Source organism: Spermophilus citellus (assembly GCF_964194105.1).
Source record: "Spermophilus citellus genome assembly, chromosome: 5".
In the NCBI taxonomy this organism is placed as follows: domain Eukaryota; kingdom Metazoa; phylum Chordata; class Mammalia; order Rodentia; family Sciuridae; genus Spermophilus; species Spermophilus citellus.
In genome coordinates this window covers 67213972-67238327 of record NC_138186.1, presented here as the reverse complement: position 1 = coordinate 67238327, position 24356 = coordinate 67213972, and the positions used below count along the sequence as shown (strand labels likewise).

Genomic DNA, 24356 nt, shown 5'->3' with positions numbered 1-24356 from the left:
CCCATCATTATTCTGAGGATCTGTGCCCTTTGCCCTTGATCTCATTTCTATGGGTTTTAGACAAGTGTCAGACCCTTGGAATGTTACATGCTTGTGACCTTGATTGCTGAACTTTGCTGGGCTAAGTTTAAATTGAGTTTATATCTAGCATTGAAATTATATGGAATGCTTTGTAACTCTAGTAGTCGAATTATTCCTGATACAAAAGGAGCCTGAGAATCTCCGTCAGAGATGTCTGTCTTTGGATTTGGCTCAGGTTTTCTGGTTTTGATAGTAGCTAATGCATTTACAAAAGATTGGACCTTTGTTGTTCTTTTTCTTGCTATTTCATTTGGTGCATAGGGAGACTCAGGGATTTCTTTAATGTTGTTTCCAGATATTATTTCTAAAGCTTTATTTTTAATTGTCAAAGTAGACACTTTCAGAAATACAATAAAACATTGCCTGGTGGTAGATACTAGGGTAAAGATGGTGGGTGTTTAGTGCTTGATGGATGAACAAGTGGCGGGAGGGTGTAATTCGGAACCAAGAGGCACTACCCCATGGCTGGTCTTGAGCTCCTTTGGGGGGAAAACAGTCTTTAATTACATCTGGAACTCATTAATTCTTTTTGGAGCCTCTTTCCAGATCAGCTCCGCCATCAGCCTCCTATTGAGCAACAGAAATTCCAGATGGTTCCCTCCATATGCCAGTGCTCATTCTCTCAAGTAGGATAGATTGGTCACTGACAGAGGAGGATGGAATAGCTGAGGCCAAGGCGGGACAAGGTAGAGAGCATTGGCGTGATCTATCATTCATGTTTACTAGATGCATTGTATAAATAGTTATTTCAGAGTGAGTGCTCTAGAAAGTAATTTCACAGAAAGTATGTTACTTCTGGAGAAAGTGGCATGTTGACCCCAACTCACACCTGGAGAAAAAGAAAAATTCTCCACAAGCTTTCACTGCAGCTAAGAACTGGTCAATTAGCCTGCAGCGGGTCTGCCCTGGAGGCTGCTTTGGTGTGAATTCTTCTGCTTGTGCCCCTGTGATCTCTGCTATTGTGACTCAAGGAGAACCCCCTTATAAAAATCTTATAGGACACATGATTATTTTGTTTTAGCAGAATTGTGTTAAAAATAGATGTATTGATAGACTTTCCAGTTTGAAGTAGCTGAGAATGATGATAGGATCAATCTTTTTTTATGATTAAAGGGTGTAGTATCATTTCAAGTCTAACACATTTATACTTATTTTGTTTATATATTGTCTTTATCTGATGTTAGGAGATACCTCTTTGAATTCCTGGCACTTGACAAGACTTGACATGATACTAGGAAGGAAAAGAAGAACAAAGAAAAGATGGACAGATGGATCTAGGAAATTTTAAGATAAAGTGTGGAATCAAAGAAATTAGAGCAGTGTTTCTGCTCCTGTCTTTATGCTGTCACTTTCCTCTTGTAACTATTGGATTTTCGTGTGTGTGTGTGTGTGTGTGTGTGTATGTTCTTCTTTGTGTGTTATTTTTGAGCACCTACTATATGCTAGATATTGTTCTGGGAAAATAAATGTGAGGATGGCAGCTATGGTTCCTGTTCTTGTGAAGTTATGATAGTTAATCTGTACAGACTCTTGGGAAATTTATTGGTATATTTGGAGTGGGTAGAGCAATTAAAAGGAAATATTTCTTCTAACAGGATATGTGATAGAGTCCAAAGGGAAAATTAAACTCTGGGCACTTATATTTTTGCTGGAAATTATGTTTAAAGTGCCTACTATCATATGTGTGTGTGTGTGTGTGTGTGTGTGTGTGTGTGTGTGTGTGTGTGTGGATATGTGTGTTTTTAAGAGAGAGAGAAAGAGAGAGCGAGGGAGAACTTTGTGGGTGAGAGAAAGAACTTACTGAGTTAATTTTATTATTTTCTTCTTTAATTTCAATAGCTAAATGTAGGTCAAATGGGATAGATTTTGGAATAAAGGCCATTTGTACAAAACTCTTGTTTTAAAAGTTACTTGCTTGGAATATTTTTTTCTCTTAAATTTATGAACCCATAAAATGTATGCTAAACATAGAATATTCTCTTGATATCTTATTTTTTATTAAAATGTTTTGAAAAGTACCAGAGATGGGACTCAAATATATATTTTATCTGTTTAGCCTGATCATTCATTTTGTACTAGTCAATAATGAACTCTTGAATTTAAGGTATGCAGGGAACTAAACTTGATAGATCTAGGAACAGTTATTTACTATTTTTATTTTTAACATTACAATAAGCATGGGGGATTTTTTTAAAGTCTTTTCTCTAAAACATAAATACATTGAGGCGTATACCTCTTTACCTACAGTAATGTATGAGTGTAATTCAAATAATTCATTTTAGTGCTGTGATATTAAGTGTGTGGGCAGCATCACATTACTGGAGTGTTAAAGAGAGGTTGTTTTCCCAGAGGGAGTGGTGGAGCCGTTATCGAGAAGACTGGAAATGACCAATTATCAGAGAAAAAAACATCCTTCTGAAGGATGAGTGGGTGCTGCTGATGATGCTGGACTTCATGTCCACCTGAGGGACAAAAGGAAGAAGAGCGGACTTGCAAAGCCTATGGACTGGGCCTGGAGATGTTATACTTCAACTCTGCCTGCACTTTGTTGAAATATAACTCAGTCACATGGCTTCATCTAACTTCAAAAGAGGCTGGAAACTAGTTAGACTAGTTAGAGACTAGAGAGTCTATTAAACTAGAGTCTAACTGTGAACCCAAGAGAAAAACAGAAATGATTAGTTTATGGCCATTATAGTATCTGCCACATGAGGGCATGACTCATATCTCTGGAAGCAGGCAAGGGCTAAGAAAGACAACTGATAGCAAGTTAATTGGCTTGGACAGGTCCTTATGAACAGCGGGGTGCATTGTTCCCTGGACTGAGATATGAGATTTATGTTAACAAAAGAACTCTCTAAAAATCTTTACATGTGTCAGTGATTATGGTACTTGAAATTTAAGCAGAAACATTTATTTGGATATCTTTAATTCATGCTGAATTACTAGTAAGCTTTAGAAAAGTAACAATTAGTACTTTGACATACATGAAATATTAACTGCTTTAAATGAGAATGTTTTATTCATATATTACTTTATTGTTTATTTCAGACAAAATCCATGATAATTTCTTCTGGAGTTTTATGGAACAAGATTTTATGAAAGGGGAGATGAAGGATAATGGTTTTAAATGGTTCATGGGCTCTATAAGCATGCCAAGCAAATGGACAATAGTACAGAGATTTTATCCAGCATTTGCTAAGCATGTACCACATACATTGCCTTACACAGTGGTAATTAGGAAATTACCAAAGACTTACTAGGATTATTTAAGTACTTTAGATCTATTAACTCATTTGATCCTCTCAGGAAAAGTTCTAGGAAGGAAGAAGATTTTTTATTATTATGCCAATTTCACAGACAAGGTAACTGAGGTAACAAAGAGATAAAGTTGCTGGTCTACACTTTAGCAAGTAGTGGAACTAGAAATTACATCCCATTTTTTGCCTTATGAGGCCCAAGTCATATCTACTGATTTGTGTCTCCCTAAAACTAGAGCCCAAAGTAAAGGGACAGGGACAAAGGGCAGGCAGTTCACTTGATCTGTGTGTTCACACTGAAGTTTGGGACAGGAGCAATGCCTTTGAGCCAGAACACTTGTTGTGTTAGGCAATGGTAGCATTTACTATTCATGGCTCCCCGCCTGTCCTTTTAATAAGGCCTAGCCTCTGGCAAACTATGTTCTTTCAGATGCTGCACCTGTCCTGGCATAAAGTTGCAATGTAAACAGCTCCCAAATTGCCAGGGGGAACCCCACGAAAAATCACTGGAGGAGAGAAGGTGATGCTTGCTTTAGGTCTGTGTCTAATTTCTTTTTCTTCTGCAGACAGGACTGTCCTTGTGGATATCGATCTTCCCTTCCTCAGAGGCCTCTATGTAATGGGGACTTTAGAGTTCCCTGTGGACAGAAGCAACATCTTGAGCGTGGCATGCCTGGTTGTTGTAGGAGGGGAGCTGAAAGTCGGTGAGTAGAGTCACGGGGAGGGACAGCAGCATGGGAATTAAGCTTGGTGAGAAAGGGCTCTGGGAAATGGTTGGTGGCACCAAGCAGTGGCTTAACCAAGGCTGGGAAGGGCTAAAAAAGGGGTGGGTTTGCTAATAGAGCTGTGGACCTGGACAGAGGGGACTTCTACTGGTCATTTTCTTATGTTGACCCTCTGTAATCCGTCCGTATGCCTGGGCTGGAGTCTGCATGCTGCTACTCATTTCAGGGTGCTTTTGGCCTCCTCCAGGCTACAGATCAGTTCTTCTGTTAGTTATTTGTATCAGACTTTTTGTGGCTCACTCTTGCAGAAGATATTATCGATGGAATTAAGATCATCTAATCAACTACCTTGCAATGAAATTTCAATCATGGTTTCAACATAGTTCCCTCAGAAAACTGAAGGAAAGCCAAACTTAGGTCCTAAGACATGATTGGGGTAGATAATCCCAGGGGTGTTAGAATGAAGGGAAAAGAGAAGTGAGGGAGAAAAGGAGGAATATCAAACACAAGGTGACCTTTCACACCTCTCGAGGAAATCACTGTTTCTTTGGTATATAGGAGGCATGGAGAGAAGACTTTTAGAACCACCACATCTTGGGTCAGTATTAGGCAGAAATGTACCAGTTCAGGCGATTCACTCCTTTTTTTGTTGTTGTTATTTCTGTGTCTACCTGGGAAGGTAGTGGAGTGGGGCAGATAACTCAGGAGATTCTAGGATATAAAAGTCCTCCAGTTGGGACTTGAGGCATGTTTCTGGTGTTCCAGGCAGGGAAGAGAGGATATGGAATGATGTATTCATCAGATAGGGTTCATTGGTTTAAAAAATAACAAACAAAACAAATCATGAATTGCTATCAAGAGATTATATACTTGGAACTACTGCAATCATAAGTATAAATGCTGAAATAGTATATATCCTGGCCCCAAAGGAATATACCTTTGACTATATTAAAGACATTCTATTTTTGCCTCCAAAAGAAATTAAAAGAAAATTCTCAGAAAATATAATATCCCATCCGAAAGAAAGAAATCCTCGATGGGAAGAAAATATTTAAATGTCTTTTTTTTTTTTTGGCATAATCTCATTTTGGGATCTCTGTACAGAGCCGAAATCACTGTTAAGAACATTCCTGAAAAATTATGATGAAGCCTCTTCTTGAGTAAGAGAGAATTCACTGATGCAGTAGATAGAGGCCAGCAGCATCCTGGGACCCTGAGTAGGGCAGAAAAGGGCAGAATTTGGAAAGGGAGATGTCAAAAGAAGTGGTCCAGCACAGTCGACTTTCTGCTACCAGCACAGATAAAGTTCTCTTAAGACAACCAATGACTAAACTGTCTTTCTCCAGCCAAGCCACCCTCTCAGTCCTGCCAGCTGTATTGTTAACCCTAATTCCTACTCTTTTTTCTACGTGCCATCCAAATACACATCACCACATGGTACTTTCCTGTAGGAGTTATTTTATTTTCCCTTGGGTTTCAGGAGAATCTAAGACTTTTTACTTATTTCAGTGCATCTTTCCACACTGAGGAAATACTTTTGGATTCTGGACTTTTCCTCCCAAATTAGTAATATTTGCCCATCTGTTTAATATTCTTATCAACCCCCCATCTAATTCACTGATAAAAATATTTAATAAAACTAGGCTCTGCTTTTGTTACCAGAGAACTTATTTCAGGTTGGTATCTTCTATTGCTAAAGTTGGTCTTTTAAAAGTTATTTTTAGGTTTCTGAAATCACTATAGTATATAACTTATGGCCTGAATATCTGTACCTTTGAAGGGAAGTTATACTACATCAATTTCCAGTTTTGCTTTATAAATTCCAAATCTTATTTTTTTTAAGTTTCTTCATTTTCAACTTTTTTTTTTTTACCCATCACTAGATAATGGTGTATTCTTTTTCTCTGCACTTCATCCATGTGTTCCAGGCCTAAAGGTTGATTATTGGAACCCATCTGCCCAATTCTATGTGTGTTATGCCTGAAGGAAGACTTTCAACCCATCTGTCCAATTTTACCACACCCTAAAGAAATCCCAACATGAAATAGATAATGTGACTAGTTAGTAAACAAACTTAATAGATGTGGACATTGGCACAGAGTGGTGCCAGAATGTATCTGCTATCTGATGCCATTTGATCCAAGTCCCCACAGTATGGAATCCTATTTCTTGGTGGTCCTGCTTTTAAGGCAACTGGTGCTGGCAAAAGGTGCCAATTGACTTTTAGTAGAGTAGAATCATAGAATGCTGGCATTAGAAGGAAATTCAAGATCAAAGCTTTGCTCAGAGGGCTACAGCTGTATCACAAATGCCAAACTCAATTTCATTCTTTCTGTTCAGCGTTTGTCTCATTAGTGTGGTAGAGCACTTTAGATAAGCTTAAAGCATTTCACTCCTGTGTCCATTCTTTCATTTATCATGTGTATTCAGAGCCTACTACGTGCCAAGACTAAAGGAGATATTGAATGTATACAAATAGAAATCCTGAATCCTTGCTTTCAAAAAGTGTCTAAAAAAATGATAGAGAAAATATAAGTAGAAACATAATTACAGGGGTCATATCTTTTGAACTGGAGAGGGTTTAAAGATTCAGGAACATAGTGGAAGACACATATTTATGAACTATCAGTATATGGGTAGGGCAGGCATGAATCTGCATTGTAAGCTTTATCTGGAATGGTGGTAGCAGATGAAGCTTCTTGGCCTTTTATACTATGCCATGAGGGCAGTGGGTAGTCACTGGGTAGTTCTACACAGGGAAGTGGTATGATTTGGTTTGATCTTAGCAGTGTGGGAAAAGCAAGAACAAATTACAAAACTGATTGATTATAACAAAGGTACGGGAGTTAAATAGGAAGGAATAAATTAGGAAAATATGAGAAAATTAAAATCTCCAGAATCTAGTGACCATTTTCATGCGCTATTTAAGATGCATCTTAGGCTCTGGGCTGGGAGATCCTTATTAATGGGTTGCAAGGAATGAATCCTCTTTTCACCACTTGTTAGTTTAGTGACCCTGGGCAATTATAAAGAACTAGTTGTCTGTTTCCTTACCTCTAAAATGGAGAAAAATACCTATAATTTTATTTCAAAGATTTTTATGAAAATTAAATGAGCTAGTATTTATTAAAGTGCTTGAATATCACTGGCACATAGTAAGCCCTGTGCAGTGGTTGGTTAAATAAATAAACTCATACATCTCAAGCTTAGATTTCAGTGGCATATGTAAGGTGCAATCTCTAAAGAGAAAATAGATATATGAAAAAAGGACCTAAGAGAGAAGTCTATACTGAAGGTGTATATATACGTGTAGGATCATGAGCCTGATTTTGAAATCAATGATAAGTATAGAAATAATCAAACAGAATTTGGGAACAGGGAAGGAAAATGACTGAAGGAGAGCCAGACTTTTAAGGATGGTAAGGAAATCTGAACTGAGCTCAAAAAGGAGAAAGGAAAACACACACACACACACACACACACACACACACACTCAACACAACTGCTATATTGGTAGAAGGAAAATGTCATAACAAGAATTTCATCTTGAAACAATGGGGGAAATTTATAGGAAAGAGAAACTGGTTAATAGTATGAGATTCTGTGAAGAGGACAAAGAAAGTAGGAGAAAAACATCGTTTATCTTGCTCTGGCTTTTTGTTTTTTATAATGGCTGATTAAATATAATCCTGACACAAATGTTACTTTGCATGGGGAACAAATAACAACATGTATTTCTCAAGAGGCAGTAACTCTTAATAAGTGCAATATCATTTATCTGTTTTTAACAACTTCATTTTGGGTTTTAATATTCTTTAGTTTGATTGGATATACTAAATGTCATCATCAAAAATGAACAGTTGATCATATTGAGTGACATCCTCAAACCTGTATAGAATTTATTTCATGAATAACTAATTTACATTTTTGTAAGAAATGGGAGAAAATAAGTGGGGTATTAGGGAAGTAACAATTCCTCCGATGGAGTGATTTTTCAGTTTAATTTTAAATGTGTGTGTTCCTTTCTCCTTTTCTTCCCCCTTTCTCTTTTTCTCTCATTGAATGCCAACTCAGTGCCAGACAATGTTCCTGGGGCTGGAATATTGATCATTGATCAAGACACATAAGATTCCTGTTGGCATTTTTTTTTTTTTTGGTTGGGGGAAAATGACAAAGAAATAGTAATGAATGGGAAAAATAGGTTTACATGGCTACCCATGCTTCCGAGGAAAACTAAATAGGGGGATGATTTCAACAGAGGTCTAGGTTGGATGTTTTCCACCACAGGTTACTTAGTAAAAGATCTTTCTGAAGCATCAATATGACCTCAGATCACAGAGATAAGAAGGGACTACACCTGCAAAAATTTGGACAAGAGAGATTCAGACAGGAGGAAGAGTTGGTGTAAAATTCCTGAGGCAGGAATGTGCTTTCCATGGTGGTGAGGCTGTGATTGCCCCTGTAGCTGTAGATAGTAAAGAATAGCAACAAATGTATCCTAACATGAACTTCAAGATTCAGACTGGATTTTAAAATATAGTGTTGCTTTCTAAAGCATAAAAGTAAAAAAATATCCATTTGTGCTGAGAATTGCTACTTACTAATATCTACATCTACCTGTCTATCTATCAATCAATCCCATATATATATATATATATATATATATATATATATATATATATATATATATATATCCGAAGGACTACTTATTTGTTCCAAGGTCTTATATTTGGTAAAGAACAAGACCAAGACAGAGACTATTTTAGTTATCTTTAATGCTCAGCCTTCACGCTCTCCTCAAAGACTATCTTTACTTTGAAGCCTTTCCTGTCACCATTCAGTAGATTTCAGAATATTCTTTTTTCAGGTCCATTCTACTTATTCATGTTGTCATTTTATTGCTGTATAGTGGTATGTTTTCATAAATGTCCTCTCCCTTAAATGGTAGACTTCTTCAGAATATTTTACACAATCCTAGTCCTTTCTGCATAGTAGGCTTCTGATAATGTGTGTCTCACTGATTAGCATACACAGAACTGCATGCACATATCTGGTTCTATCTTTCAGCTCAGTGTATTTTTCTTGTAACACATCATGCTTAAATTCTGTAAAGAAGGAATTATAGTGTTCATGTTTAAATGACTGTAATACATTTATTTCCTATATGAAAGGAACAAAGCAAGTGTAAAAAACACATTGAAAAATTTGGTGATTTTATACAAATCCAAATTCAATTTTTATAGTCTGTTTAGTACTGATGAAAAATTCCCAACTCAAAGCCTGATAAATAAACATCGGTTTGATGAATGTTCTAAGTCTTTGCATTTATTTCCCACAAAGAGCTGTCTGAACTCATCTCCTTCAGTCCTGCTTCTTCCTAGGTAAGATGTTGTTCCTGTGCCTTAACTTGTCTTCCTTGTTATCAAACGTATCAGTGGTGCTAGCAAATTATTGACCCAAATGTTCAGCTTGTGGGAGACTGGTGTTGTCTTGTACTTTTAGAATTCCATATAATAATTTTTCTTGTAATAGTTTAGAGAAAGATTTCAGAGAGGATAATCATCAATAATAAATTTCTATAATTTGTATTATTATTGTATAATAATAAGTTATTATTGTGTAACTTATAAAAATAGTAATATCAAATAAATGTACTATATGTAGTATATAATAACACCCCTATTTAGATACTCAATTTATATAAATTTGTATAATTTATTTATTTTATGCAAATAAATTTATGTACTGACTCTTCTGGTGATATTTAAAACTTAGCAGACCCTCAGGAAGGGCTAGATCAACAAGGCATACCCCACACATCAATGTAACTGGGACACAGAAGTTCATTGTTTCTTTGGCCTGTCACAGCCAGATCATGTGATGAACTGCCTTGTTGTTCAGTAATTATACTAGGTACTTGGGCTTTTGTCCTAAAACTTGTCACATTTTGTTTTTCAGAGCCAGTGATGGGTATTTGTCAGCCCTGTCTCACATTTGTAGCCAGGAGCCTAAGGTCATCATTAGCAGATGACTTTGATTGTCAGGAAATGAAGTACAAGGTCTATGGAAATTTCATTCATTGCTTCCATGATTGGGGTTTCTCAATCCTAAAGAAGAAGAAAAATCCATACACAGTTTATTGCCTTCCAAACTGACAGTTCTGTAAGGCTCATTGGATGATTAAGTAATAAGAAGGAGACAAACCTGAGAAAAGTGTAGATTAAAATGTATCCTCCAGCCTAAAGCCACAATACCACTGAGCAGCCAGAGAATCTTGTGTGTGATGTTTGTTAAAAAACAATATATTAGGGTTAAGAAATATTAATAAATGTCCTCTTTCAAATTTAACATTTACTGGAAAACAATACAAATACCGATTTAAGTTGTAAATATAATTTTTACATAGATATTTGTAATAGATGGTTTGTAAATTAGCTAATGAAGATTATCAGTCAACAAATCTCATTGTTTACATTGACAGTTGTCTAATCAAACTAATAATTAGCTAATAAACTAAAAATGAAGCATCAAAGGGATATCACTATTATATTATTCTTAATTCTTTGTCTTTTAAGGATACAGAAATGAAGTCCCATTTCTGTGCTCAGAGCATCTTTAATGAAACTGACATGTAACACTTAAATAATATGTATTTCAAAATGAGGTTAAACATAGAAATATCTCTTTATTTTCTGATGGATATTATACTTTCACAAAAATCACATTACCCATGAATTTTCTGTATATATTGTCAAGCAAAACACTAACATAGGGATTTTTCTGATGTACTGAATATATTTGCAGTAATCATGTTTAGGATTATAGTGTTGTCAATATTAATATTTCCTAAACTGTACTTCTAACTCAGAAACCTCTATAACAGTAACATAAGCTTTCTTAAAGAGCTATAAATTTTCATTTAATTATAAAAACAATCACATAATAAAACATTAAATATTATTTGATTAGTTAATTTTGCCTGGAAAAACAAAATTATTTTTAAAAAATAGTTGAATAAGTTAATAAATGAATGATATGGGTATTGTGTTTTGATGTTTTGTTTGGTTAGAAAACTATTGTAAGTTTTAATGAATTTGAGAGCAATTTAAAAAATTTTTTAAATTTTTTTATTTATTCTGATTTGTTGTACATGATGGCAGAATGCAATTCATTTCATATTATATATATATAGAACACAATTTTTCAAGATGCTGATTGTACACAGAATATTTTCACACCATTCATATCTTATCCATGTACTTAGGGTAATGATGTCTAACTCATTCCATCATCATTCCTACCCCCTTGCCTGTCCCTTTCCCTCTCTTCCCTTTTCACTATCTAAAGTTCCTTCATTCCTCCCATGTTCCCCTCTCCACAATCGCCATTATGGATCTCCATCCTCATATCAAAGAAAATATTCGGCTTTTTATTTTTGGGGATTGGTTTGCTTCACTTAGCATTATATTCTTCAACTTCACCAATTTACTGTCAAATGCCATGATTTTATTCTCTTTTAATGCTGAATACTGTTCCATTGTGTATATATACACCAAAGCTTCCCTGTCCATTCATCTACTGAAGGGCATACAGGTTGGTTCCATAATTTAGCTATTGTGAATTATGCTGCTATAAACATTGATATGGCTGTGTCCCTGTAGTATGCTGTTTTTAAGTCCTTTGAGTATAAACCGAGGAGTGGGAGAGCTGGGTCAAATTGTGGTTCCATTCCCAGTTTTCCAAGGAATCTCCATATTGCTTTCCAGAGTGGCTGTACCAATTTGAGTCCCACCAGCAATGTATGAGTGTGTCTTTTCCCCTACATTCTTGCCAACATTTATTGTTGTTTGTGTTCGTAATAGCTTCCATTCTGACTGGAGTGAGATGAAATCTTAGAGTAGTTTTGATTTGCATTTCTCTAATTGCTAGAGATGTTGAACATTTTTTCATATATTTGTTGATTGATTGTATATCCTCTTCTGAGAAGTGTCTGTTCATGTCCTTGGCCCATTTGTTGATTGGATTATTACTATTATCATTATTATTATTTTATTTTTTTGGTGTTTAGCTTTTTGAGTTTTTTATAGACCCTAGAGATTAGTGCTCTATCTGATGTGTGAAGGGTAAAGATTTGCTCCCAGGATGTAGGCTCTCTGTTCACCTCATGGATTGTTTCTTTTGCTGAGAAGAAGCTTCTTAGTTTGAGTCTATCCCATTTATTGATTCTTGATTTTAATTATTGTGCCACAGGAGTCTTATTAAGGAAGTTGAGCCTAATCCCACATGATGGAGAGTAGGGCCTACTTTTTCTTCTATTAGATGCAGAGTCTCTGGTTTAATTTCTAGGTCCTTGATCCACTTTGAGTTGAGTTTTGTGCATGGTGAAAGATAGGGGTTTAATTTCATTTTGTTGCATATGAATTTCCAGTTTTCCCAGCACCATTTTTGAAGAGGCTATCTTTTCTACAATGTATGTTTTTGACACCTTTGTCTAATAGAAGATAACTGAAGTTATGTGGGTTAGACTCTCTGTCCTCTATTCTGTACCATTGGTCTACAGGTTTATTTTGGTGTCAATACCATGCTGTTTTTGTTACTATTGCTCTGTAGTATAGTTTTAGGTCTGGAATAGTAATGCCACCAGCTTCATTCTTGTTGCTAAGGATTGCTTTGCTATTCTGGGTCTCCTATTTTTTCAGATGAATTTCATGATTGCTTTCTCTATTTCTATAAGGAATGCCATTGGGATTTTGATTGGGATTGCATTGAATCTGTATAGTGCTTTTGATAGAATGGTCATTTTGACAATATTAATTCTGCCTATCAAAGAACAAGGTAAATCTTCCCATCTTCTAAGATATTCTTTAATTTCTTTCTTTAGTGTGTTGTAGTTTTCATTGTAGAGGTCTTTCACCTCTTTCGTTAAGTTGATTCCCAAGGATTTTTTTTTTTTTTTGAGGCTATTGTAAATGGGGTGGTTTTCCTAGTTTCACTTTCAGCGGATTTGTCACTGATGTACAGAAATGCCTTTGATGTTTTGGTTGTTGATTTTATATCCAGCTACTTTGCTGAATTCATTTATTAGTTCTAGGAGATTTCTGGTGGAATGTTTTGGGTCTTCTAGGTGTCGAATCATATCGTCTGCATATATTGATAATTTGAGTTCTTCTTTTCCTATCTGTATCCCTTTAATTTCTTTCAACTCTCTGTTCTGGCTAGAGTTTCAAGAACTATGTTCAATAGAAGTGGTGACAGAGGACATCCCTGTCTTGTTCAAATTTTTAGAGGGAATGCTTTCCATTTTTCTCCATTTAGAATGATGTTGGCCTAGAGCTTCACATAGATAGCCTTTATATTGTTGAGGTATGTTCCTGTTATCCCTAATTTTTCAAGTGTTTTGAACATGAAGGGATGCTGTGTTTTATCAAATGATCATCTCAATAGATTCTCAGCATCTATTGAGATGATCATATAATTTTTATCTTTGAGCCTATTGATGTGATGAATTACACTTATTGATTTCCGTATGTTGAACCAACCTTGCATTTTTTGGATGAATCCGACTTGATTGTGATACACTAACTGTTTTTTTATTTGATTTGCCAGAATTTTACTGAGAACTTTTGCATCTATGTTCATTAGAGATTTTGGTCTGAAGTTTTCTTTCTTTGATGTGTCTTTGTCTGGTTTTGGAATCAGGGTGATATTGGCCTCATAGAATGTGTTTGGAAGTGTACCCTCTTTTTCTATTTCATGAAATATTTTGAGAAGTATTGGTGTTAGTTATTTTTTAAAGGTCTTTTAGAACCTAGTTGTATATTCATCCAGTCCTGGGCTTTTCTTGGTTGGTAGACTTCTGATGGTGTCCTCCTTGCTTGAAATTGTTCAGTTTATTTATTTTATTTTTTTTTAAAGAGAGAGTGAGAGAGGAGAGAGAGAGAGAGAGAGAGAGAGAGAGAGAGAGAGAGAGAGAGAGAGAATTTTTAATATTTATTTTTTAGTTCTTGGTGGACACAACATCTTTGTTGGTATGTGGTGCTGAGGATCGAACCCGGGCCGCACGCATGCCAGGCGAGCGCGCTACCGCTTGAGCCACATTCCCAGCCCAAAATTGTTCAGTTTAAATTGTGTATATCATCCTGATTTAGTTTAGGCATATCATATGCCTCCAGAAATTTGTGGATGTCTTTGATATTTTCTATTTTATTGGAGTACAGATTTTCAAAATAATCTTCTGTATTTCAGTAGGGTCCATTGTAATATTTCCTTTTTCATCATGGATGTTAGTAATTTGAATTTTCTCTCTTCTTCTCTTTGTTAGCATGGCTAATGGTTTATCAATTTTTATTTATTTTTACAAAGAACCAACTTTTTGTTTTGTCAATTTTTTCTATTGTTTCTTTTGTTTCAATTTCATTGATTTCAGCTCTAATTTTAATTATTTCTTATCTTCTACTGCTTTTGGGGTTGATTTGTTCTTCTGTTTCTAGGGCTTTGAGATGTAATGTTAGGTCGTTTATTTGTTGATTTTTTCTTCTTTGAAGGAATGAACTTAATGCAATGAACTTTCCTCTGAGCGCTGCCTTCATGGTGTCCCAGAGATTTCAATATGTTGGATCAGTGTTCTCATTTACTTCTAAGAATTTTTTAAATCTCCTCCTTGATATCTTTTGCAACCCATTATTCATTCAATAGCATATTGTTTAGTTTCCAGGCATTGGAGTAGCTTTTATATTTATTTTATCATTGGTTTCTAATTTCATTCCATTGTGGTCTGATAGAATGCAGGGTAGTAGCTCTACTTTTCTGTATTTACTAAGATTTGCTTTGTGGCATAATATATGGTCTATTTTAGAGAAAGATCCATGTGCTGCTGAGAAGAAAGTGTATTTGCTCATTGATGGATAATATACTCTATATAGTTAAGTCTAAGTTATTGATTGTATTATTGAGTTCTATAGTTTCTTTGTTTAGCTTTTGTTTGGTAGATCTATCTAGTGGTGAAAGAGGTGTGTTAATGTCACCCAGAATTATTGTTTTGTGATCTATTTGACTCTTGAACTTGAGAAGAGTATGATTGATGAACATAGATGCTCCATTGTTTGGGGCATATAGATTTATAACTGTTATGTCTTGTTGATATATGGTTCCATTAAGCAGTATAAAATGTCCATCTTTATCCCTTTTGATTAACTTTGGCTTGAAGTCTACTTTATTTGATATGAGGATGCAAACCCCTGCTTGTTTATGCAGGCTATGTGAATGATATATTTATCTCAACCTTTCACCTTCAGTCTGTGGGTGTCTTTTCCAATGAGATGAGTCTCTTGAAGGCAGCATATTGTTGGGCCTTTTTAAAATCCAATCTACCAGCCTGTATCTTTTGATTGGTGAGCTTAAGCCAAAAACATTTAGGGTTATTATTGAGATATGATTTATTACTGGTCATTTTTGTTTACTTTTGTTATTTAGCTTGACTTGTTTTCTCTCTCTCTTTTTTTTTTTTTTTGCTTTTATTTTATTGTAGTTCTGCCATTGGCAGATTTTCATTTCCTCCTCATGGAATATTTTGCCAAGAATGTTCTATACTGCATGCTTTCTTGCTGTAAATTCTTTTAGCTTTTGTTTATCATGGAATGTTTTTATTTCATTGTCAAATTGGAAGATTAATTTCATATGATATAAGACTCTTGGTTGGCATCCATTATTTTTTAGAGCTTAGTATATGTTTTTCCAGGATCTCCTAGCTTTGAGAGTCTGGGTTGAAAAATTTGCTGAGATTCGAATTGGTCTTCCATTATAGGTAATTTGATTTGTCTTTCTTGTGGCCTTTGAAATTCTATCCTTATTCTGTATGCTAGGCATTTTCACTGGAATGTGTCTTGGTGTCAACCTGTTTTATTGTACATTTGGTATCCAATAGGCCTCTTGTATTTGATTTTCTAATTCATTCTTCATGCTTTGGAAATTTTCTGATATTATTTCATTGAAGAGACTGTGCATTCCTTTGGTTTGAATCTATGAACCTTCCTCTATCCCAATAAATCTTAAATTTGGTCTTTTGATGGTATCCCATAATTCTTAGATATTCTGTTCATGATTTCTTACTATCTTCACTGTTGAGGTCAACTTTATTTTCAAGATTGTGTATTTTGTCTTCAGTGTCTGAGGTTCTGTCTTCCAAATGGTCTAGTCTGTTGGTGATCCTATCTATTGGGTTGTTTACTTAGCTTATTGTTTCTTTAATTTTGAGGATTTCTGTTTGTTTTGTTTTTCAGTATCTCTATCTCTTTTTTGAAGTAATCTTTTAAAACCTGTATTTTTTCTCTTATCTCTTTGTTGATGTGATTGATGGTAGCCTGAATTTGTTCTCTTATATCTTTGTTGAAGTGATTGATTGTTGTCAGTATCTTCTCATTTAGGTCGTTTTTTAATTCCCAAATCATTTTAGTAATGTATATTCTGAACTCCTTATCTGACATTTCACCTTCTTCACTATCTATGGATTCTATCATTGTAGTGTCTTGGTTTGTTTGGGGCACTTTCCTCCCTTGTTTTTTCACGATGTCTATGTGTCTTCCTCTCTTACAGTGTAGATCTGAGATATTATAGCTTCTGCCCTATTGGCTTATAGTGTGCCTGCAGGTTACCAATACTTCACTTTTAATGAAGAGATCAATATTATAGCACTCAATGTAACCAATGTACAGCCATATATCAGCTTCTATTTTTACATTTACAGTTTTGTCACTACAAACAGAAATGATGAGTTCGGTTATCTTCCACAATATAATCAATAGGTTTGCATAATGGTTTACAGTTTCTGATGGTGGAAGGGGGTCTGGGGGGTTGACTGAGATGTTTATGAGGTAGGATGTGAGAATATAGATGTATTAAATTATATGACTAGTGAGAGTATAACCATCGGAAGTTGGCTGTTAGGAGAAATAAGAGATAAGCAACCCTATGCAAGATTCTCTGTTACTTCAGCAACATGATAACTATTAGCACCCCTAGTAGAGAAAACTCTGGTGCAGCCAGGCCACAGGGACTTTGGTGTTGTATTAATAGGTCCTTACTGTTGTCTCTTGATGGAAGCAGTGATATTACAGTTTCATGGCGGTGGAAGCCTCAAGCCTCTATGTTTCCTGATGTTGGGCTATGGAGCCACACTTTGGTGAATAAGGAACTCCAGTGCAGGTTGGCTCTCTGTACAAATGCAGGGTGGCTCTGCCTTGGAATTCTGGGCCGAAAATACAGGATGGGAAGGTGGGCTCTGCCTGAGAGGAATATTCTTTGTGTTCCTTATAGTTCCTTGGACTGCCCAAATGAATGATCACTTAGTTTTTGTGCCTCTGAAATGTCTAGTGTCTTAACACTTTACAAGGTGGACATTAATTGCTAAGAAGAGCTTGCCTTATTTTTTTTAATTTCCAAACTTAAATGTTAATTTTGAAATGGATGTCATATTTTTTATTTTTATCTCTACTGTTTTTATTATTATTACTATGAGCCAACATTTTTTAAAGGCCCATTTTATATTAAGACATTGCATTGTGCTTTGCACTATTAAATTACACTAAATCATTTAAATTGTGCAAGAAATGAATGATATTATTGTAACCACGTTACCAATGAGATATTCAGGCAAATAGAAATAAATTAATCTGATGAACATCATGTATGAAGATTTATATATTTTGCAAGTAGTGAATGAATAACACATTTGCATATTTATTTTAATATTTTATCAATTATTGATAAATTGAGAGGCAACATTGAAGATAAAAAATTTGTCATCCTGAACAAAATCACCCTGTGAGGGCTTAGACTTAATTTTATGATACTGACTACTGGTTTTTATTACCAGTTATTTTTAAAAGTTTAAAGATTTTTAAAAATAATATATAAAATTATACATATTTATTGAATACTCTGTTATGTTTTGATACATATATACATTGTGTGATATTCAAATCATGTCTATCTCTTTAAATGTTTGTCATTTCTTACTTCATGAGCTGCAAACCCCTTCCACTATCCATTTATTTTCTGGAAAAAAGTGCGTTAGGGGTAACTGGGGCAAATATACACTGGGAATTAAAGCTAATTCAGAAAAGAGTATGCATCATAATTTAATTGGTTCAGAACTGCTTGCCATCTAGGATATAATAGTAAGACCATTCTGGAGGCTCTACTCTGGAGAAAAATAGAGCAGGACAAGAGAAACATAGTCATGCTTTTTCAGTAGAAGCTCAACTTACAGAGTTATTACCATATAACCTACTTCTGATGGCAGGAGTGAAATGAGTAGAAGTGATTTGGATGTTGGTTTCCTAATCCATGTTTCATGTTCAATCATTGTATTTATAAGAATTTCAAGGTTAATTCAGGTACAAATACAAATTACTTCAGAATTTGGTTGTTTTCGATTCAGTGAATAGCAACTGAAAAAGTATTCAGAAGATATATTTAGAATTTGGGCCAGTTTTCATTTGTTTTAGTAAATGAAACTTACTGATGAGTGTTCTTGCAACATAATAGTCACTTAATAAATTCTTATTCATTGTAGAAGACGACATGTATATAGAAGATTTTCATAAAATAAAAATATGTAGTTTAATTACACATTATTTATCTATTCCAGGAGAAATATAGTGAGATTTAATTATTATTTTAACTTTATATATCTTATTTCTAATGTAATCAAATAATTTTTATAAATTTATTTTCTTTTTTTAATATTTATTTTTTAGTTGTAGTTGGACACAATACCTTTATTTTATTTATTTATTTTCATGTGGTGCTAAGGATCAAACTCAGGGCCTCACACGTCCTAGGTGAGCGCTCTATCACTGAGCTGCAACCTTAGCCCTATAAATTTATTTTCTATTTAGGATCATCTTGTGAAGTAATTGTTCTCTTACTCTTTTTAATGACAGATAATCTGTTTTTATTTACCTATTAAAGACATTTATACTTTTCAGATATAATATTTTTTGGCTACATATATTGAAAATGAATTTTCTCATATATCTTGCTTTTTTATTTTCCTTACGGTATCTTCAGAAAACTGGAAAAATCTTTACTTTCATGTGGCTCTTACTTTTCATTATAAATTATACATCTTGATTGAACTATAATCAGAAAGCATAAGTTATATAATTCTGATCCTTTTAAATTTGTTAAACTTTCTTTATGGTCATCATATATCAGTTCTTACAAATGTTTTCTGCATGCTTGAAAAGAATGTGCATTCTTTGTTGATTTATTTTTTCATCTTTGCTTATTATTCAAGCAGTGTATTTTTCAAAAGTGCTGTAACCTTATTTTATTTATTCTGAGTCAGATGTGTTGACTTTTCCACGATTGTTATAGATATATCTATTTTTTTCCTCATAGTTATCCAATTTTTGCTTAGTTTATGTATTTTGAAGCTATGATATTAAATGCATACAAGTTTAAAATTGTGAAATAAGATTTTTTAAAACTACTACAGAGTGTTTGTCTTTATTTCTAATTGTTTCATGGTGGAGAACTGGTAAAAATTATCTATTTCACTATTTCTGTATAAAATATTTACAAATGAACTCTGCTGGCCACATACTATTTATTCTCTCAGCTCACCAAGGAAAGAGTCAGGCAGAAGGCAATTTTTGAAGTCTTGAGGTAAAACATGGCATACTGGGACAGCTGGATAGGACAACAACCCAGACTTAGTTGACAAAGAAAGATCCAAAGAGAGGTGGCATCTGAATTGTGTTTGGCAGTAAATAAGAGCCATGATTCAAAGGGGAGGGGCAGTGTTTCAGGCCAAGAGAGCAGAGGCAAGGGAGCAGGTGGAATGCTTAGGGCTTGTGAGGTCAGCTATTGAGCTTGTTAGGAAGCCAGGGGTGACAGGGAGGGGTTCCACATGATCAGAGACATTTCTAGTTGTTTGCTGTTTCAAAGCATTTAAAACTGTTTGTGATTATTTATAACAATAACATTGCATCAAAGAATTTGGGCGTTAAATTTTGTCCATAATAGCTCTTCAGGACAAATTTCATGAAGTAGAATTATTGCATCAAGGGGGCACAGATATTTTCATGCACAAAAAAGGGGCATCTAAGTCAAGTGCATAGAAAACTTTTAGAAATCAATTACAGGGAGCCAAATGTTGAGGGGAGATTAAGAGGAAGAATGAGGGTTAAAAAAAAAAAAACTGAAGGCTCTTGTGTGCATGGAAAATGCTAAGAGATTGGTAAGTAATCCAGTATGGGTTACCCAAGTACAAGGTGTGGGGAGTCGTGTTGATAGAGTGGACTTATGTGTAAACTTGGATTTTACTTGATTCCATCAAAGAGGTTTAGTTAATAAAATAATAAAAGGTCCTTTCCCCCTTTTCTTACCTTTTGAAGTTCATGGAATCCATTTGTACCATATTCCGCAAATCATTATTATGGTTATCTTTCATACACCAGAACTTATTTTCTTCCATCTCCCCAGGTGATTTTAGCATCTGGAACCTGTTCTGTTTCCCCTCTGTTACCCACCATCATGCTAAGTAATAGCAACTTTGCTTTATTTCTCTTTTATTCCTCCACAGCTACATATCATAGAATGGTACTTATTAAGTCTAAGGCCCAACTTCACCACCTAATAGCTATGTAATTTATGACAAGTTACTTAACCTCTGTTTGCCTCAGTTTCCTCATGAGAACCTCTACAATATTTATCAAAATCCTGCGAGAATGAAATGAAATCATGTCTGCAAAAACATCTGGAACAGTTTTGCAGTGCAATGACAATTCTTTCCCCTCCCATTATGTGTATATAAATTCCTCCAGATTTTACATATTTTTTTTTTTTTTTTTTTTTTTTGCTATGGTTTGGGGCAGCTGGGAGTAGCTTTATGTAGATAAACCAAGGACAGACTATCTTATCTGGAGCATCTTCTCTTAGAAGTGGCTGCTCTCATTTAGGGGCAAAGTCCATGCTGAAGAAAGTGCCTCATCTTTCTTTGCTAGATCTGAGAATAACACCGAGGATCTCAGCCTTTAGTTTTCCATTTGTCAAGCTTTTACAAATTCAAGAAGCAGTGCATCTTGATGTTAGAATAGCTTTTATTTCCTCTTTTATCCTTGCCTGGATTCTACCCAGTCTCTATCCTCTGCCCCCCCCCCCATCTTAACAAAAAAAGAATCCAAACTCTGGTTACTTCGGATACCAAAAGATCATGGCAGGCCGACTAATTTTGCCCAGGCTTTCTGCGAAACTCCACATGTGCTGCAGTTTTGGGTTGCATAATTGATTTAATCTCTGATTTTAGAGAAACGCTGAACTCTTTTTGTGGGACTCTGCATATATTTCTCTAGGGCAAAAACTGTCCTACTTTTTTTTTCTCTCTGGTATCTGTTTAGTGGTAGGCCTTTTTTTTTTTTTTTCCTCAAGACTTTAAACTACCCTCCGTGAAATAAATGAAATCACAGTTGGAAAACAGCTTACTGGACAGACTTATAACCGCAAGATAAGAGCTGTGCCCTACACATTTGCTTAACATTCTCCTCCTCCCCTGCTTCCCTTCTTCCTGCTCTAGCACATCTTTGAGATACACTTGTTTTTCAAGTGGGGATGGGTATTACCTATACAGAGCAGCAGCGGATCTTAGTGTCCTCTTGGAAATATACAGCCGGTGGGCTCTAATCCTCACTCTCCTGTGACCTGACTCTAGGCACATTCACTTGCCTCTCTGAGCCTTCCTGTCAACAATTCCTTTCAGAGTAGAGACTGTGAAGCTTGCAGTGTGCAGATGGGTATTTAACAGGCTTCAAACTCACCTGGAGCCTTTTGTCTGACCAGTAACATATGAAATGCCAGTGGGGACAATGATTTTTATGCTATTTGAAAAACCACTAACCCAAAGGAAAACTGGGTAATTTTAAGTTTACCAGTTATTCATATGGTATCTGGCAATCTCACTTTTGGTTATGTTTTCAGGAAATTTCTGAACTGGAAAGTCTTGTTTGATAGCAGATAGTTTTTGTGAACTTGTTTGATTCACTATAGAGTTTGAGGACTACTTTTCTACCACTTATTTCTTAAATGATCAACTCTTTCTGATATTTTCTGTACTCTAAGATATATTTTCAAAAGAATATATACTATATAGATCCTTATTCACTAGCTCACTTCAGTAAATTCTCTGTACAATTTCATACTGTGAAAGTGACCAAACACCCCTGTTTGTAGCCATAGGCTTAGGTCAGCAGTGATTCTCATATGTTGCCGGAGAATCCTTGTCTCATACCTTTATGTGTCTTTATGCTGCTAAAAGAATTTATAAAAACAACACTTGCTTAATAAAACACAGGCAAACAGACCTTTGTTCAACCATAGTTGCTTACTAATTGCCTACATTTAGACAAGTCCCTTAACCTATGAGCCTACTCATGTATGAAAATTTTAAAATTGGGCAAGAATCATCCTTCTTGAGTTTATTGTGAAGATTCAATACTAAATTGCATATCCAGGGATTTGTGAATCCCACAGCCTTAGACAACATGTCAGCCAGGTTTTGCTGCAATAATTGTGTGGAGTAAGTAACCTCTAAATCTCAGTGGTTTGTAAAAGAAAGATATTTATGTTCAACTGGGTTGTCCTTGGATCCAGCTTGCATGTTTGATTAAGATTTGTTCTGTGGGGCTGGGGATGTGGCTCAAGCGGTAGCGCGCTCACCTGGCATGCGTGCGGCCCGGGTTCGATCCTCAGCACCACATACCAACAAAGATGTTGTGTCCGCCGAGAACTAAAAAATAAATATTAAAAATTCTCTCTCTCTCTCTCTCTCTCTCTCTCTCTCTCTCTCTCTCTCTCTCTCCTCTCTCACTCTCTCTTTAAAAAAAAAAAAAAAAAGATTTGTTCTGTATGTGGTTTGAGAGCAGAGAGGTCATTGAAGGAATTCTCCTTTCCTGGCAAGAAGGCCACTGTAAGAGATCTGATGAAAACCAGCCTGTCTCTATAAACATCAACTGAGAACTTAAATCACTGTCACTTCCACCCAAATTGGGGCTAACTATTAGTAGATCAGTGTACCCTGAACTAAGGAAGAAAGAATGGTGAATATTTGCTGAACAGTAATCTAGAGAAGTTCACTTGTATTCCTTTCTTTCCCTGCTCTTATTCCATCTATGTGACTATTAGTGCTTCTCTCTAAATTTCTCAGCAGCAACTTTGCATACTGTCTCAATTTCAAATTACTTTGAAAGATATACTTTTCTTTGTAAACAGGTACTTTAGAAAATCCATTACAAAGAGCCCAAAAGCTACTGATTCACCTTAGAGCCTCAGAAGGAATCTTTTGTGATCGTTACAGTGGAATTCGTATTGACCCAGGAACAATTGGTGAGTATAAAATTGTTTTTACTAAAAATGAATTATTTGTGCACGTCTGTGTGTGTGTGTATCTGACAGAGAAGTGACATTCATAAGACATCTACTAAATTCTGTGCATTTAGATGATTTGTATTTATTATTTCACTTACCAGTTCACCCGTGAACAGCACTTATTTTACAGATGTCAAAACTAAGACTCATGAACAATCTGCAGAAGGCTACACAGCCACAGCTTTGTAGTGTCAGAACTCAGAATTATATCCACATTGGTCAAACATCACAGTATGAACTAATAATGCATATTATCAACAATAAATACTATATGATTGTTGGTACATTTAAAAACTTAAAGATACTTAGATTACTAAGAGACATTTACTGTTAACAGTTTCTTCACTTGACATTGCTATGGTACCATATCCTATTTTAAAATTGTTCTGTATAAGAGCATAGAAACTGGGTCTGGACTTGTATAATCATGTCAGAACTTCAAAGCAACTCAGTCTTAAGGGATAAGAGGATGTTCATCAAATTTCAAGTATTTTTTTTTTCATTGTCTCTGTACGCATTACTAACTTCATAAGTAAAGAGGGAGAGTTAGGTATCCCCCATACTTTTAAACACTGTATTCCTTCTAGTTATTTTCTTTCCCTCACTTACTGAACAGTTAAAATGAATCCGTTCACTGTTCTTTCGTTATGTTTGTAAATACTATGCTGTCACATTGCTTAAATGTGTTTCTGCTATTGGCCAGGGAACTGATTTCACTGGCTCCTCCCCTACAGCAGTGTTGTGTCATGTTTTCAAGTGAGTCTGCTAATGTTGGGGCAAAAGAGAAAAGACCATTCTGTATGAAGATTCTGAACACTATGAGATATTAATGTTAGGATAGCATGACATTTGTTAACTTAGTTCT

General features: G+C 35.2%; 1 protein-coding gene across 1 annotated transcript in view; it reads left to right on the top strand.

Annotated features, from left to right (window-relative positions):
- The window catches only part of PKHD1 (PKHD1 ciliary IPT domain containing fibrocystin/polyductin), a gene marked incomplete at its 5' end in the record, with an annotated part of 435617 nt that overhangs the window by 262838 nt on the left and 148423 nt on the right, over positions 1-24356 (top strand). The window contains 2 exons of the mRNA XM_081295270.1: positions 3908-4045; positions 23336-23449. Coding sequence (XP_081151396.1) covers positions 3908-4045; positions 23336-23449 — 252 coding nt within the window. The remainder of the gene's footprint in view (positions 1-3907; positions 4046-23335; positions 23450-24356) is intronic.